Genomic DNA, 18,556 nt, shown 5'->3' on the forward strand with positions numbered 1-18,556 from the left:
TAGGGGTTATTTAGATGGGGCTAAACTTTTTATCCCCATATCACATCGAATATTTAGACGCTAATTTAAAGTATTAAATATAGACTAATCAAAAAACTAATTTTATAAATGAGAGCTAATCCGCGAGACGAATTTTTTGAGCCTAATTAATCCATAATTAGCAAATGTTTACTATAGCATCACATAGGCTAATCATGGATTAATTAGGTTCATTAGATTCGTCTCACAAATTAGTCCAAGATTACATATGAGTTTTATTTACAGACTATGTTTACTATTTATAATAAATGGTCTAACCATCCGATGTGACTAGGGGCTAAAGTTTAGCCCCTAGAAACAAACACCCCTTTGGGCATCCACTGTGGAGTGGAAGAGCAGGTAACAAACAATAAATTCATCGTTCTTACTTTTACTAGGTAGTAAGCTATTGCCGATAGTAAGCAAATAAATACATTATTTGTACAACGGGCCCACACCAATATCAACCGTGTAAAATATTGTACTACTGACAGATTGATATTTTTTATGGGTCCTACCTTAATATCAACTATGGCATGGAAACATTGTGGTGTTTCTCTACTCTTGCTACCACTTGCACAATGGCCCTACACTAATATCAAACTCGGTAATAAATATTGAGCATGCCCTTAGAGAGTTTGCTGGATTAGGTTAGAGTTCCATTGGCTTGGCCAATGGGGGAAAACAATCGGATAAGATGAAAAAGAAAAGAAGTCGATGGAATCCGAATCAAATAGGAAACAAGAAACCATATCTGATAGAAGGATGGAATCCGAATCAAACGGGAAGATAGAATCCATTCCAGCCTCACCGCCGGCGCCAATCTCCGTCCGCCCTCCGTGTCTCCCCCGCTCTCTACCGCGCCATTCATGATGCGCTGGTTGCACGGCGCTTTGATATCAAATAATACCAGTTGATATCATCTGATATCATACCAGTGGTATCATCTGATACTAACTACGCGCGGCCACACGAGACACATCGGAGCACGAAGGTGGGAGGTGCACGACACGCAGCGGCGCCCAACATGATGACGCGCAGAGATGGGCGGATGCGGATGGCGCGCGGACGCTCGGAGGCGATGGAGGTGAGAGGCGCGTAAACACAATCATTTTTTTCTGTTTTGTTTACGAATACCATCCAAACGGTATCCTATGATACAGCCGGACTCTTAGCTAAATGTACCCCTCCCACTCCCACGGTATCCTTAGATCCGAGCCAGCTAAACGTACCTCTCCCACTCCCATGGTATCCTTAGATCTGAGCAGTGGCAAAGAGCAACAACAACTGTGGCCTCAGCATGCCATGAGCAATGGCATCGACTATGGTTTTGTTGCATTTTATTTCTGATTAATTTCATCGATGAATATTATGAATTTATGATTCCAAGATGATTTTGATATATTTTCATATGATTTATTATAATTGTTACTTTGTTTCTGATTTTGTGGTTTGGAATATACTTGGCTAGAAACATCAGCTTTTTTGACTCAAGCACCCCCATCGGTGGTTCAGTTGCCAATCCGACAATGATGGGCTCTCGTTGTCAGTGACGTCAAACAAGTGCCGGTTCCAACTCCGGTGCTTACGACGATTTTGGAGTGTTCTGAAAAATGTGCTGTAAAATGGATAGTAGCTCTTCATGTTCAGACAAGCTATTTGGAATGCATGTGCTGTCTACCATCAAATGACTTCGAGAATGCATTTCAAGATTCTATATACCAGAAGCCAGCTAAGCAATAATTTTGCCTGAGACAAATAGGCCAACATTTTTGAATCAAGGCACATATCCTGCAAATGAAAAGGAACCGCAGTTGCTAAGCTATCCTGCATATGGAAAGGAAAGGCCATAGCTGAGCTCACTTTGTCCTGGCAACATGGCACCAGTGCAAATTGTCAAATACTACATTTCATCGATGACATGATTTGAGTAGCTACACTGAAAGAGGAAAGAATTTTCAACAGTTCTAGTCTTGTGAATGGAGTAGATAAACAGACAGAGCAAGGTTATTGACGCACACGCAAACTAGGTCGTTCCATCGAGATAACACGGGGTGATCAAACAGTCAGACGTAATCCCCCATATGAAAATATTCCCCAACTTAGCAGTAGAACATGACACGTTTGACATTTTCCTTCAGATCAGGAAGCGGCCTTACAGCAACATTCCCAGCAGCCTTAGCGCCGCGTGCACCAGGAGGGGGGCCACCACCACGGGTATGGGCACCACTCGCCATCGACCCACTATCTGAAGTATCCGGCTCCATGTAAAATCGAGCTCGAAATGCCGCGAGATGGGCATAGTATGCAGGAGGAACTGCAGAAATCAAATCATTTGTAAGAATATGCCATCACACAAAGGGAACGAAGGGAGCAATATTTTCTACATCAATCAGGTTAAATAAAGTGCAAGGAGTCATCTGCTTACCAATTGATACAGAGCGGGTGCACCTTGCATAGCTGCAATGATAGGATTACACGGAGGGTTAGCTTACCAGTCATGTGAAGTAAATAGCGAAATACAATGACACAAAAGAAAATTACGTGTAGCACAAGTTGTTTGTCAGAGTTTGCAAACCATCAGCAGTAAATTTGTTCTCATCCCAAAGAACATGATAATGTGCAGGGCGACTTGTTCCCTAAAAATAGTATAAAGTACAATCAAGTCCATTTCATCTTGTGAAGAATGTTTTTTCAATTGTAGAAAACTAATATTTGAGTATGGGAAAGCTGACCTGAATGCCGGCATGGCTACACAGGTAGAAATCAAATTCAGTAGGATGGCATATCTTCGAATCAACCACGGTGCCTGAAATCAGTTTGTGAAATTTACTTAACAATTATCATAAAGAAATTTACTTAACAACATATACAAATAAATTACAGTAAGTCAACAAATTACCTGGTAGTATATTTCCACTTCTGTCAACAGTGCGCTGGTCCTTATGGTTATTAGCAAACAGCCGTGTATGATGACGCTTCTGGACCACCACAAAGGTAACAGGCGGCTGATAATCAGCTTCCAAAGTTGCACACGCCTAGGAAACAAATTCAGTTATGAATTTTAGTGATAACTTTATGGTGTAAATATATTCATTGGTGAGAAAATAAATAGACAAACTAAACTCACCTTTCTAATGGCATCAAGCTCATAAAACAGAACCTGATAGAACTGTCCTTCACTGACACCATCCCTAAAATGAGAAATGTTAAATGTCTGGACAACAGTACCAGCTAGATATGCACAAATGAAGAAAACTACCTGTAAAATATAATCCTTTGTGGCTTCTGTCCAGTTGCCCTCTTGAAAGAAATGAGAAGCTCTCTGCATATTTAACTAACAGAATTTATACGTGTACATCAACTATCAAAAAAAGGTTCGAAGTGACCTAGGCCATACATACCTGATCATTCCACCACTTACAGTCCCTCTTTGCGGATCTTTCCATACTTTGAAAAGGTCCTGTATCAACTCCTGACGATGGACCTGTGCACTCACTAATCCAGCATATTTAGTGACCTCAGGCCAGTCTTGAGAAGCAACAACCTGCACGAAGCATAATGTCACCATAAAAATCAGAAGTACATTCAATGCAGGATCAAGGAAACAGATCTACATGTTAATAAAGAGACGATATAGCATAACATTGAAAAGCTATGCACTTACAGCTGCAATGGAAGGGCTAGAATCTTCTCCAGGATGAGGATGCGTAACATCAGCACCAAATATGATAGTTGGCCGATCACTAACTAGGGGGATTCTCCTTGTCAAAGCATCAACAAGTACAGTATTTCTTCCTCCTACCTATAAAATAAAGGAATATAAATATACTAAAACGTAAAGGTAGAAAACTATACCATCAGGCAAGAAGAATTGGTGGAACAGTTCCGAACCTTAACATTGATTTTAAGGGCAACATTTGCTAAATATTGTTTGCTCATCTTAAAAACATGTTTCGTAAGACAGCATTGCGAGACCAATCCAAGATCAGTCTCACATATTCGTTTGAGATCACCTGGGGAATGAGAATAGTATTAATATAGATTTTTAATCAGATAGCCCTCAAGTGTTGTTTAGATGTAAAAAAAGACATACCATAAAGAGAACCATTATTGTCAGGCAATATTGCAATCAGCAGGTCAAGCTCCCCGCCCTGTGCTCTCAGTATATTCATGGCGTCTTGATAACGTGCTTTCAGTGCTCTTTCTACATGCTCAGGTCTCGCAGTTACTGGAGGAAGCACAGGATCAACTGAAAAGTCCTACAAAGAGAGAATACGTAGCATGCGAGGCAATGTTATGTTTCAATACAACAAAGAGTCAAATAGTAACACTGAGAGACGTCTGGAGGCGCCGTTAGAAGCCAGAACGACTTACCATCCCAGATATTTGGCACATAATAGCAAGCTCACGACAGAAACTCCTGGCAGCATTATCTTGGGCATGCCGAGAAAAATTGATGCACATCCAGTTGTTAACTCTGCCACCATTGACCATTTTCTGCAACAAGCACATTACCAAGAAAACTAATAGTTACAATTGTACAAATTTTTGTTGGAGATATCGTGAAAAATGGATCACTGCAACAGTTATTGAAGAACAGAAGAAAACCAAGTTTTGGATTGCAAAAGAAAATTGATAACCTACTTTATACAGTTTTTAGGGGATACTTTATGTAGGCATGTTTTCCAATAAAACATTTCTAAAATCATACCTTATTCATCATATTCCATTGGCCAATTCTTGGCAAGACATCCTTCTCTCTGCCACTGTCGTGGTACTTAAGCTGTAAAGAATAATAGTCAAATATTCTGGCATAGCATACAAAAAGAAATAAGAATATGAAATATTGAAATGCCATGTCTTGATCATTGATCTTACCCAGGGGGGAGGTAGAACACGAGCTTCAACAGAAGCAAGGCGCTCATCAATCCTAATACCAAACTCCTGTGCATATGGATCCTGATGGTATGCATTGTGATGCACGGTCTGGTCATAAAAAACAAGCAATAAAATTATATGACTTACAAGTCAGGCCCTGCTATTCAAATAGGGACACTGATTAATGATTATATGTGCAAGCAACAGAAATAGACAGCAACCTACGCCTGGAATGTATTTAAGCATAGCAATCGACATGAACCAAGCCACCATAATATAATATGTAAAAACATATAGAAACAGTTTAAATCCATAATAAGACAAGGACTTGGCCATAGATACAATAACAAGGCATTTGATTGGATATTGGTGTAAGAGTTAAAAGTATATGTTCAAGAGTTCAGAACCACAAAAGATTGAAAAACGAAAACCACAAACCTTTACAACACAGGGTTTGGTAATACATAAGGCAAGACAAACTCTAGATACAATAACAAGTGTTTATCTGTATTCAAATACTCACTACAAACTCCAAAGAGGGTAGATAAATGATTTTCATGCTATTGGAAGACTTTGCAAGCATGGTCTAAGCCCTAAAATGTGTGACTTCATAAGAAAAATAGAACATCAAGGACTGAAACAATGATATCAAGTTATCCACACAAATTTATAGTGAAACAATGTTATAGAGCAGTTGGATATAATCTGCCCATTAAATGCAGCCATAATTACCTGCAAAATGTCCAGCTCACGCTCTTGAGGGCGCTGGCAGGTCACTTTAAGAAGAGCAGTTATCTGCTTCTCATTTAGTCTTTTTGAGTAACGCTGTCCCTCAACTATCTTACAGACCTGGAATTTAAGAGTATTATGAAACGATTTCTGATATCAAAAGGTGCCTATAGCATTTCTGATCTTGCTTGAGTGTTGAACACGTTAGAAAAAGAGGCTTCATACAGATGTCATTTCAGGACACTAACCTCCATTGGTAGATAATTTGGCCTTTGCTGATTGCCCACTTGCAAGCAAGGTAAAGTGGTGTGCTTAATGTTGAAGCCATATGTCTCCAGGAAGTATTGCACCACTGTCTTCACAGTACCATGACTATCAATGGGGAAGCTATATGGCACAAACAAAGCAAGTGATATCATTGTATTATGCAATGAGAAAAACATTTGGAACCAACTAATAGAGATATGAGAAAGCAGACTACGTACGACAACTCTCGCGTTGCTTGCGAGGTAAGGCTAGAAATGCGATACTTCCTGCGCATATTGCCTCTATGTGTCACCTCAACCTTTACACCTCTTAGGGCCTTCTTGATCTGGCCAATAGGAAAAGTAAGGAAGCTTGTGGAGTGAATACAGTGAGCGCAAATATACATATGAAGTGTTGTGTGCTAAAATAGCACGTGGGAACATTATAAACAATGATGACCATGATACCGGTCAATAGGATAACCTAACCTTCACACGATCAGCATCAGATATAGGTCTAGCTGAGATGTCTCTGTTCAAAAGCTGTGCAACAAAATCAATCACAGGTAGGGGCTCGATGAATGCTGTAGATGACATATCTGCAGGACAAATATCAGGTTACCACCATATGCAAGATAAGAGACACAGTTTGATGATATTTACCGGTATATGATCCACATATTAGGAATAGAATGAAGAATGAACACACATCTATACAATTATCACCTGTAACCAGTGACAGATAAATATTTGAATAAGGCATCTTAGATTCAAGGTTTCCAAATACAAGTGACTCCTAACATTGGATGCAATTGTACCATAATATTGAACTATGGTATTTAAATTTGTAAGCTTCAATACAATAATTATAACGATGCCATCTGTTCCCGAAATTTATGTAGATAACTTTTTCATTATGTCAACTAATCAACCTACAACTGAAAGTGGTACTAGGGAAAGTGAAATATTAGAAAAGATAACAGTTAAAAATTCCATGTAACATAGAAATCTTCTAAGTTATTGTTTCAAAGAAGAAAATGGTATTGGTCAATAGTCAATCAAATAGATCATTGAACACAAACATAAATGTACATGTAAGTCTGGAAAGTTAAAAAAAAAGGCAAAATAGTAGCCATTCTAAATTACAAGGAATATTGTTCTTCGAGTAGTAATATGAAACATGAAGCCAAGGAATTGGGATCTCACCAATATTCAGTGAAAGTCCCATCTGTGTGGGTCGTACACTTTGGTAAAAACCACGCCAACTTTCCAAGCCCTCACCGAGCTGTTGGCGCCTCCCTAAGTTAGGCGAATAGAATGACCTTGCAACTGGGGAATACCTACGTGCAGAAAATATAAAAATACTCAAAACCATGCTAAAAATGGTAATTATATAGCAGCAAATGGCATGGAAAATTTACCTTGCAGTGGGCAATTCACGTAGAACAATGTCAAGAACTTGAAGAGCTTCTTGAGGAGCATCTGCTTGCCTCCCAGATAAAAACATGGTTAAGTGGTGGAGATCAGCACGCGCAGCAAATTTGATCACAACCCTAAATTGTCTTTCACGCCTGACAACAAGCAGATGAATCATTACAACATGAATTTACCAAGTTGTTGATATGTCAAAAGGGTACCTCTGTGTGCCTTGCCCAACACCAGGGCTCTCTTCCTCATCCTGCAGAATAACGTCAAAGGTCCTAGAAGTAAATGGTAATGGACCAGCTGTGTATAAGCTCTTCCTTCCATCATAAACAGGAAGACGCCCACCCAAGTGAGACTGCCTATACTGTGTTACAATTTCTCCAATGACAGCACGATTGACACCACGTGAAGGAACCTCGGGAGTTATAGACACCTGATAGCATGTTAAATGAAAGCTCATGAAAACAACAGAAGTTATCAAGATTCAAATGTATACCAAAGCCACACAGTAAATAAGATCTTACATCATACTGGTGAAGGTCTTTGTCAGGAAGTTCAGCAAAGAAATGGTTTGCTTTAACGATGCACCTATCACCAAATGTACCCTTGCCAGGGCGCAATGGGAATCTAACGGATTTGCTCGATGGTGGTGCTGGTTGAATGGCTTGGCTAGTGGAGCTTTGACCCTGGATAGCAAGTTCTTGAAACTGTAGTTGGACATCTTCGGTGCTGACCTCATCAGGCAGCGAAGATGGGCCAGTTCTTGCTGGTGACGGTGTAACCACCGCAGCTTGGAACTGGACTTGTGAGGCTTGGTGCAGCTCGGGAACTGTTCTTGATGGACTGGCAGGAACTCCACGTCCACCACTGCCACTCCTGTTTTGTGGCATTCCTCCATGCCGTTGGCCACCATGGCCATAGTACTCATGTGCTTGATATTCAACTGGATTACCACCTGGTTGTTGTCGTGTTGGACCTCCACGACCCTGGTAACGTCCACCACGTCCCAGGTGTTGACCACTACCACGACCGGTGTGTTGAGAAAATTGAGGATTAGCAGGTTGCCAACCACCACCTCCATGCTGTTGAGCTCTCTCCGGTCGCTGTGCTGGACCCCTTCCAGGGGCTCCAGTGGTTTGTTGAGTTCCAGAACTTTCCCCAGCATCAGGGGGTTCAGTTCTTCTCTTTCTCATCATAGGTAAAGCTGCAATGCAGGTGCATTTATAAATTTAGTATGAGTATTATAAGCTAATGCAAATCTAAATCACGGTAGAGTTCCACGGGGTATAAAATAGCAAATACTGAAAAATATAAAAATCCATCAGTGCCATACAATCAAAGATGCTACATCTGCCATACTGTATGACCCAAATTACAATCTTTGCCAACATGTTGAACAAGATTTGTGCATAATAGGTGACATGGGAATTTGAAAATGAAATGTAAGGTTGATGCAGGTAAGTAGAACTTTGGTAGTGCTTCTGTTGAAAAGAAAGATACCACATTCAAAGTTTAGCCTGATACTGTGATACATCTTCCGATCATCGTCGTACGTACTATGCTTACCATAAGTATTGCATATGTGACAGGGTTATTTGTATCTAAATAAATAATAGATCTTGTATTAAAGACACATAACTGAAGTAACAGCACAGAACAATATCGCACCATCTATTCCGTAACAAATAACTAGAGGGCACAGATCAACCCAAACACCATTCCCTAAGTTCAACGCGGCTTACCAACCTTACAAATCGAGACGGGTGGCTGGAAAGGGATCACCCGGTTAGGAACGATTGGGTGAACCGGACCGAGGAGCTCCGCTCCCCTTCGTCGTCACCGCCCCGGCGCAAAGCACCGCAGCCGCCAGGCGGTACGGACGCCCTACTGCCCTAGGCAGCCCCGACCGCGCCCGCGCGCAGCCACGCGGCGCGAGGCCGATGTGGGGTAGTCGGGCGGCGGCGGCGGCGAGCGAGGAGGGCAAGCACGTCGCGGAGCGGACGGAGGAGGCGGCGGCGGTGCAGGGGCGGCGAGGGCGCGTGCGCGTGCGCGTGCACGGCCAGGTTGGGGGCTAGGGGCAAGGGGAGAGGGCGGTAGAATCACGGGGATGACGACGAGGTAGTTTTCCGGGGGGCCTCGTGGGCTGCGTAGTGGAGACATTTTCTATCTTTCTGTTTTTTTTTCTTGTTTTCCTTTGTATTCTTAAGAGCAATGCTAATAATATAGTCAACAAAATTATTATAAGATTTTTTATAGTCAGATCTTAGCTCACCTATATAATAGTTAGCTTTTCATCATTAATGTAGGATCCACATGTCATTCTCACAGAGTTTCTTGGTTCTTGTACCCGAGCTAGCTATAAGCTTACAGTTTGCTTACACTATCTCTCATCCCCTCTCTCATCTATATAAGCATTTAGCCAGCTTATAATATGCTATTATACTTGCTCTAAGGATCTCTTTGAAACTTATCGGGTGAATTATCTACTTATTTTTTTGTTAAAATAACTTTTATAAATTGAAAGTTTTTCAGTTGTATTAGACAGATTTAAACTACAGCTAAAAGTTTCGGTAGCGTGTGTGTGAACTCCATCTCTGATTGAATCCATGCGTCATCCGCGCAAGTTTGCTAATAAGCTACACGGATTATAAACAAGAAGAAAATCCATTCTTAAGACTTATCCCTTATATTGTTCACTTGTATATCCTTGTATCCTTGTAGTTTGAAATAAACATATGATTCTTTGTTAATGTAAAATTTTGAAATTGCTACTTGTTGACAAGCAAAGAAACGATTCCTGACGTGTGTTTGTTTGAGCCTAATAAAATTTTGATGTAGTTTCGATAGCATAATGTTATGAAAATATTTTTAAAAAATCTTAGATAACGCAACAACTAAAGTCTAAGCTAGGGGCATGGTAGTAACGAGCCACAAGTAATAAAACTAAGAGTATCTTCAATAAATGTCTAAAAATATAGCCCCAAAAATCTTGGATTGGGATCATCCCAAAAGAGTTTAGCCTTCAAAACATGTCCCAACTCCCTTAAAATTGGTTTCTAAAAATATTTTAGTTCGCACATATGAAAATAAATAGATGATAGCCAACTGTTATATTCAACGTGAAATATAATGGAATGGACAACCATTCCAACTAGCCAACATGATAATGAATCAACTAATTAGTCCTGATGGAGGGGGAGGGGGCAACGGGTGGCAGATGGATGGGGAGGGGGCGGCGGGCGGCAGATGGAGGGGGAGGAGGAGGCGCCAGCAGCCATCGGATCGAGGGAGCATCGCCAGTAGCCGACGATGGGTGGAAGGGGAGGGGCGGCAGATGGAGGGGGAAATGGTGATAGTGGATCTGTTCTCGCACGCCAACAAAAAAAAAATGGTGGCACTGAAAAAATAGCACTAAACGTAGGATTGGTAACCCAGAAGAAGGCCAAAATTTGGGTCAAACACTATTGATGTTTGGAGGTGCTAAAAGTTTGGGACTATTTTTGGACATCTGTTGGAGTGTGTTTTTATACTTTGATGCTAATATTTAATTTTTGGGAATCATATTAGCCTCTTGTTGGAGATGCTCTAATGATGCGTTCGTCTATGGGCGAGGAGAGCGAAACTTTTCTCGTTTCCCGTTAACATGTTTACCGAATAGTTAAATTGTGTGCTTTAAAAAATACAAAAATTTTGCTTAAAATCATTGATCCTTTTTAACTAAGAAATAATTAATAGTTAATTAGTAATAGGCTAATACATTATCTCGTTTTACGTATCCTGCTTAGTTCACGAAAGAAATTTTTTAGGTCTCGTGTCGGACGTTTGACCAGATGTTGGAAGAGGTTTTCGGACACAAATAAAAAACGAATTTTACAGCTCGTCTGTAAACCACAAGATGAATCTTTTGAGCCTAATTAATTCGACGTTAGCACATGTGGGTACTGTAGTACTTATAGCTAATCATGTACTAATTAGGCTTAAAAGATTTATCTCACGATTTTTCCTAACTGTGCAATTAGTTTTTATTGTTTAATGCTCTATTTAGATGTCCAAAGATTCGATCTGATGTTTTTGGAAAAACTTTTTGAAACTAAACAAGCCCTATCCATGTACTTCTATTGTGTACTTGTACTTGTTTTTTAAAATAAAAGGTGAAAGTTATACCACAGTGGTATATATATAACAAGTATTTTATCGAAAAAACATAGAAAAATATAGTACTTCATCCATAATAATTCATATCATTATAGACAAAACGATATTCAGTGTCTATCTTTGATTATAAGTTTCTATTATAATAAATAAAAACAAAATTTTGTTTTATTAAATAACTTTTTAAAAACTAACCTATAACTATTGTGCTAGTGCTTTCAAACAAAATGTTTCTAAAAGCTACTGATATTTAAAGTTTGAAAACTTTAACTTCATACTTATCTAAAACCGACAAGAACTATGAAAACACTATCAAACAAAATATAGGTTACAAAAGTTCGACTAATATATGTGTCAACAGCCAGAGGGCTAGCGGCAACCTAGACTCACCAATGCAGAGCCAAACCACTGAGGGCATAAATAATGCAAGGTTCTTATATAAGTGGTCTCAGTTGCCACGTGTCTACCATGTAAAATAAAACTACTCGTCTCAATAACTGTTTCACACAGCGTAAGATGGTTTTAATGGTGGCTTTAACTTTTTAAGTCAGCCCCTAACATTTTATATCTTAGTACTCGTGTTTTTAATTCTCAGATGAGCCAAATATTTTACGTTGTGCATCTAAAAAATTAGAAAAAAGAATAAACTGAGTGCTCTCTCTCCTACCTCTACCCTACCCTTTGGCCCCTCGTCCCTTCCACCGACAAACAAGAAAGAACGCCGCCAATCGCCATCTTCCTCCTCGTCGGACTAGCATCGTGGCAACTCGAATTGACGCCGGTGCTTGGGCGGTGCAATTCACGCATGCTGCGGCCGGTGGCCGTTGCTACTTCGACCATGACAACATCGATCCGGCGGTGCTCGGGACGGCACGTTGTTGCTTCAACCTTGGCGATGATAGCGTCCATCGATCCGATAGAACTTAAGCTCGGGGCATGTCCTTGCTCAATGCGGCCTTGGAGTCATGGGATGGCTTGTGTGCCGCGTCCTCATGCCACGGTGCCGCCAAGGCTATCGCATCCTATGCGGGGTACGAAGAGCTTGGCGAGGGTACAGCCTAGATTGAGGTGGAGGCTGAACCATGCCTTTTCTCCTATGTGAATGGATAAAACTACTCACACCAGCCTAATACACTGTGTATGGCCCAAGATCTCAAAATGTGTCGTGTGGAGCACACCTGTAACGTCACCCACCCCACAACGTACCTGGTGCGGCACCCTGACCAGCCCCGCCGGGGCCCACCTTCAGTCGGTCGCTTCGCTTCCGTGAAGCAAGATCGCGCGGGCCCCGCCAAGTCTCCATGGTTGTTTCAGTTTGTAGATGGATTAGAAACCAAACAATGTTTGTTCTTGTTGGATTATCTGCAAATCGCAAGTCAAATTTATGTTCCTAATGGAAGTTTGAAGCCTTGCTGTTCGTCTGTCAAATTCGTTCTCCTTTTGCATAGATGTCCGGCCGAGCGACGCAGCATGTCGTCGACACCCCCGGCGCGACCCGCGCAGCCAATTGACGGCAGCAGAAGGATGAGCTAGCAATCATTTATCCCTAACTCTGATCCTCTCAATCACCTAATTTGGCCACATCTTGGCGGACGTAAAAAATCAAGATCATAGAACGACAAAAGAAGAGACTGTATCTACCAGGGACAGGGAAACAGGATGGAAATTGGAAAGCAACTGCTTTTGTTACAAACATGCGATCCATTTGTGCCCAAAGCTGACCTAATTTTTAGTTTCACTGAACGTCAGAAAGACCAAAAAAAAAAAATCACGAGCTACTACTAGTAGCTGTGGACAATGGTAGAGTCCGCTCGCTCGCTTCACACTCTTATGACAAAAACTGTGCCCAGAGGCCATAAGTAGAGAGGAAGAAGATGAACTGAATCAAGGAGTAAGAGACGGCGATCGCGATCGATCGATCGGAGAGGTAATTGGAACGGGAATGCGTACCTTGATGGGAGTAATACCCGTTGTCCAACTGGAAGGCCATATGTGTATGCAGGATGCAGGCCTCGACGCCGTGGTCAGAGCCGCAGCTTCTGTCGTCGCCAATGGCGAATCGATAAAGAAGAAAGCTTTTGCTTTTGGTTTCCGAGGAGATGACGATGAACGGATCAGAAAGGACGTAGGCAGAAGAAAACTGAAGGAGACGAAAGCGAGAGAGAGGGAGGCATTCTTGTAGAGATAAGAACCGGTACGGTCTCGATTTGGCGGTGGGTACGGTGGTGGCCGGCGGGCTCTACCCAGGTTGTCCCTCTCGCCCGCGCAGCAGAAAGAGACACCGGCGATGGTGTATGCTGGTGGCCGACGCAGCAACGCACGGTCGATCGATCGCTAGCCAAGATAGCTTCAGCCTGCAGGTCACTACCAGATTGCTATCTATCCTGCTGCTGGTGAAGTGGTGATAGTGGTGAGGCACCACACACACACACACATTGTGTAGAAACAGGGGTGGCCATTGGCCACCGGCCCACCGCAGGTGCTGCCTAGCTTGCCTACAGATTATGACTGATGGGATACCCTGATTTGGTCATGCTTTTTGCTATTAAGATCAACCTTGTAGAGGGTACGTAGTTAAAGTTAGCTGGAAAGACTCGTAGTCTACCTGCTTTTATGCTTACTCCCATAAAAAAAAAAAAACTCGACCTATGACCCTTCCGTAGTAAAACGAATTTGAATAACTCGTTGTAAAGATTTGTTGCCTTAAAGAGGGGTCACATAACCTTCTAGTTTGAGTTTTCTTTTACGGAGGGAGCTAGGAAGTGAGTTGCCTTTAGGGTTAATTAGGAGATGATATTGACAGGTGAGGCCCGCGGGTGGAATGCTAGTTCCACTGCCCCTTCTACGTGTAAATATTTGATGTTGAACTAGCCAACGCCAAATAAAAAAAAGTTAGGAGAAAGTACATGTCACATTGTATCAGGGTTGTGAGAAAGTACATGTCACATTGTATCAGGGTTGTTGTGGGTGGTTTCGACCTTCGAGCATATGATGATAATATGATGTAAGTACTCCTTTTTGTCTTAAGTATAAGTATTTTTGAGATTTAAATTGTGTACCATAATATAAGCATTCTTGCCCATTGTAATGATTTCATGGTCAATCATATACTTGAAAAGTAAATCTAACCCATTCAAAATTTTCAAATTGATTACTGAGATGACTAAATAAAAATCTTTTAATATATCTTCAATCTATACTAAATAAACTAAAAATACTTACATTTCAGAACGCAGTATGCTGGAAAGGGATGGATCTGGTTTGGCGCTTTACGTGGCTCTGCCGCTCGCACCAGCAATTGGTTGTTTTTAGAGGCCAGTGGCCAGTTTGTTTTTAGAGAACTTAACTAGTAATCGTGCACGTACAATGTACGTAACAACCTGAATGAATTAAATCAAACATTGCTAGGTAAATTGACAATCGAAAATACATTGAAAATCCTATTCATGTGAAGAAATGCCAATAGGCAAGCCATATGCTTCATTCAATTGCACCAAATGAGAGCCTAGCTCATACAAGTATCTATCCTAATCAAATCCCACTTTAAATATAAATTTAATACCAAATGTGCATTCAAAGTACCTAATGATCAGGAAGTAATTCATCTAGAGTGAATATTCAGTACCAACCTCGAAGGTATAAATTGTTAGAACAAAAGTTTGAGATAAAATCAGCAGAAGAAACAGTCAACAACGCCATGACCTCTATGAACCATCGTTGATAGGTGATTCTGCCACTGACGCTATAGAACATCAGTGGGTATCGTTGCTGCTTGGTGGAGTTCCATTTCTCCTTAAGCTTTTAGGGAACCTGAAAACAAAATTCAAAACATTCAGAACTCATATACTCATAGCATCATACCATAAAGTTGTACTCTTTGCTAATTATAATTATATATATATATAGAGAGAGAGTCTAGCTACGGTGAGTTACAACTCACGGGCTCCTCCGTGAGTCCGGGTCCAAAAACATATCAAATCACCTCTAAATTTCGATTTATATGGCTCACTAGATTCTTCATATCAAAATCTGGTACCACGCAAAAAATTTTCATTTTTGGAGTTTTTAAAGTATTTTTTTGAGATTTTTAAAAGTGATACATAACACATTGATTATTTTATTAATATAGTACAGTCACATTTAAAAATCTCAAAAAATACTTTTAAAAAATCCAAAAATAAAAACCTTTTGCGTGGCACCAGATTTTGATATAAAGAATCTAGTGAGCCATATAAATCAAAATTTAGAGATGATTTGATATGTTTTTGGACCCTGACTCACGGAGGAGCCCGTGAGTTACAACTCACCGTAACATACATATACATACATACATATATGTGTGTGTTACCTAAGATCTTAGCAGGCATTCAAATCCTCACTTTGGATCATGATGTCTGATGTGTACAAGAGAATATGGACATATTACATATATATGGTCATGGTGATCCTCCTGCCCTGAAAGCAAAAGAAACCAACAAAATGATAAGTACACAGTTGAAATTGCTAATGCCGGAACAATAATCATGATCTGAAAATTTTGAAATGATAACAGTCATAATACAGTAAAAGAAAGAGATGTAAATATCATTGCCAAAGTTCGTAATAAAAAAAAACTCTCATTCATTTATGGCCCTAATATCTCTATAACAGAAAAATGACAGGTGGTTTACAGGACTGTAGCACATGCAACTTTTAATAGGAAGATTTAAAAAGAGATGTTTTACTATAGCAGGGCTAGAGAAAACAAAAATTTGACCAGCACTTACATGCTTGCAAATCCAACAGCCTCATGAATTCTACCTAAAATAAAAAGGTCTCATATTTGCTCCCAACACCACGAGACTGATATGGCGTTCTATACATCAACATCATGAAATTATATACCCAGGGAGGTAACACAAGTAAATCAGATTTTTTTTATTCCTTTTGGTTTATGTGTGTGTAAACTGTAAGACAAGTATGTTCTGTTTATAATAGCAGAAGTGGGAGGTATGCACCCTCTCTTGAGAGAGAGAGAGTAAAGCTTGTCTGTGTTTTTCCCTAGCTAATGAAGTTCAGATTTATGTCTAACTATTTATCTGACCAAGTATCGTAGTATCTATTAGCTATTACTATAGAATCTTTCAAATGACATAAGAATTATTTTTAGGCACTTAAGATTATACCATGAGCTTCCAACAGAACTTATTATACATGTAAACGTCAAACACGAATATAATTAACCATAGCTACACAGAAGAACAAAATTAACTCAAGCTCTGAATAGCACAATCGATTATTAATCCAAAATCTATTTCCCCATCACACAGTACCAAATTTAATGTAATTCACAGATCAAGAATAACTAATGACCGGCAGATAAGCAATTTCACAAGAGGTGGCAGAAATTATCCATAGTTTCTAGAATCAAACTCCTAGTGGTAATGAGCTTAGACAAAGAGTCAACCTCCATAGCTAATAACACAAAGCGATGCACAAGTCAGACCATATATCCTCACAGATGCCCAAATCGATCTCATTCGATGAAAATTAACTTCAAGCCATAATGTAACCTAAGTATCGGTAAGAGGGAACAATATATCCGAATGCAAGTGAACACAGAACATAAGCATCCACCATAAGAACGTAAATTCATCTTAATCCCATGTCCAATAGTTCAATGCTGAAGAATTGATAGTTCCAATCAAGGGTTTAAAATTAACAGTGATGGGTAATAGAACAGGCATATTTTACAGGTGCTGCTAAAATTAACACCCGATCATCCATATTGTACATAGACAAATTCAAGCAATCAAGCACGCATACATACCCAATCACTCAAATATAACTGAAGGCTATAGCTAAATGCAGCAGGCACGGATCAATCAAGAAAGCCGGTCTTCCGCCACACGACATTGCGTACCTGGTAGCGGCGGCGGCGGCCTGTTGGGGCGTGGTGGGCGCCGGCCGGGAGCGGAGGCGGCGGTCTGCGTCGGGGCGCCGGAGGAGGGCGCCGACCGGTCGGAGGCGGTCGGCTCTAAGTCAGGCACAGGCAGCGGTACCGGGGCCGTCCGGGAGATCGGGCGTGGGCGCGGCGACGGCCGGGAGAGCAGGCGTTGGCGCGGCGATGGCTAGGAGATTGGGCGCAGCGCCGTTTACTCCTTTCGTTGGGCGGCTTGCGTGGGATGGATAACTTTCATTTCGCCTCAGTAACCGGGAGAGCATGGTTAGGGGGTGTGTCTTGTGTAGGATTGGGGGTGTGTCTTGTGTAGAATTGCAAGAGAGATATGTTTTAGATTATTCTAGACCATTAGATATATACATCTAACGGTAGAAAATGGATCGACTAAATCCTATATATATTTGTTGGTGTGACCATAAAAAAACTTATAACTCCTTATATTAGTATAGATTATGTGTCCTGTCTACTATATCCGTAGATATTCAGGGTTTTTTTAAAGGCGAGAGCGTCTAGCTAGTCACATGCCACAATGTCGGCCGTGCAGAAAAGCAGTGATTAATTTCCGGCAATGGCATGCAAAAGGCGAAGGAGATCAGAGAAAAAGTGAGACCTTAATTCCCTTGTGATTGCTGTGACCTGTTACTTTCTCATTTTCTCGCTGTGGTATTTTTGACCAGTATGTGTGCATATGTGGTTTACATTGATAATTTTTCTTTACATCAGTTAATTTGTTAACAAAACGATCTTTCAATAAATAACTTGGAGGTGGGGGTGCAAGTGTGATCTAGTGTTATAATTCCTTTATCCCAAAATAACTAAAATTCTAGTATTTAATGGAACAAATTAGTAGGAAAAATAAATGGCATAAATACCCCTCATTATCATGAGCGGAACAGTGGTTGGGGGTAGTAGGTATGCGAAGAAATTTAAGCATAGGGAGATTAGAGGAAGAGTAATGTCCTTGAAGCAATGGCTCTTATTTTGGAACAAATTTTGGGGCCTAGAGTTACGGGGTATTTTGGGACGGATGAAGCAGTGAGTAGTGAATAAAATTGCATCATTCGAATCCTCGCCGAATGGAAATGTTTCTTATTGCTTTCAATTCTCGTGATCTTGCTTCTGGAATGCAATTTTCATAGAAGTTGAATTCTTAAATTGGTTGTGG

General features: G+C 40.7%; 1 protein-coding gene and 1 long non-coding RNA gene across 4 annotated transcripts; both read right to left on the reverse strand.

Moving 5' to 3' along the window:
* Positions 1 to 1,725: 1,725 nt before the first annotated feature.
* LOC102707555 (protein argonaute 1A-like) lies at positions 1,726 to 13,535 on the reverse strand. 3 transcript variants are annotated; one of them, XM_015833898.2, is made up of 24 exons: positions 13,401 to 13,535; positions 7,823 to 8,502; positions 7,511 to 7,731; positions 7,295 to 7,444; positions 7,080 to 7,213; positions 6,537 to 6,599; positions 6,363 to 6,472; positions 6,114 to 6,220; positions 5,877 to 6,015; positions 5,632 to 5,748; positions 4,900 to 5,007; positions 4,733 to 4,804; positions 4,396 to 4,518; positions 4,115 to 4,280; positions 3,913 to 4,034; positions 3,686 to 3,823; positions 3,423 to 3,565; positions 3,281 to 3,343; positions 3,149 to 3,212; positions 2,921 to 3,056; positions 2,754 to 2,827; positions 2,563 to 2,657; positions 2,447 to 2,478; positions 1,726 to 2,335 (listed from the first exon to the last, which is right to left on the reverse strand). In XM_015833898.2, the coding sequence occupies exons 1-24, from the start codon at positions 13,438 to 13,440 to the stop codon at positions 2,121 to 2,123; spliced, it is 3,312 nt and encodes a 1,103-aa protein (XP_015689384.2). In that variant the 5' UTR covers positions 13,441 to 13,535; the 3' UTR covers positions 1,726 to 2,120. The 3 variants fall into 3 exon arrangements, with proteins under 3 accessions (XP_015689384.2, XP_015689385.2, XP_006647669.2); XM_015833899.2 differs by lacking the exon at positions 13,401 to 13,535 and adding an exon at positions 9,045 to 9,275; XM_006647606.3 differs by lacking the exon at positions 6,537 to 6,599 and having other exon boundaries at positions 13,401 to 13,534.
* Positions 13,536 to 14,869: 1,334 nt separating this feature from the next.
* On the reverse strand, positions 14,870 to 17,629 carry LOC121053636. The gene is made up of 3 exons (XR_005811179.1): positions 17,353 to 17,629; positions 15,799 to 15,905; positions 14,870 to 15,260 (listed from the first exon to the last, which is right to left on the reverse strand). It is a non-coding gene; the product is annotated as an uncharacterized LOC121053636 (long non-coding RNA).
* Positions 17,630 to 18,556: the final 927 nt, after the last annotated feature.

The sequence above is a fragment of the Oryza brachyantha genome, chromosome 2, assembly GCF_000231095.2.
Source record: "Oryza brachyantha chromosome 2, ObraRS2, whole genome shotgun sequence".
NCBI lineage: Eukaryota > Viridiplantae > Streptophyta > Magnoliopsida > Poales > Poaceae > Oryza > Oryza brachyantha.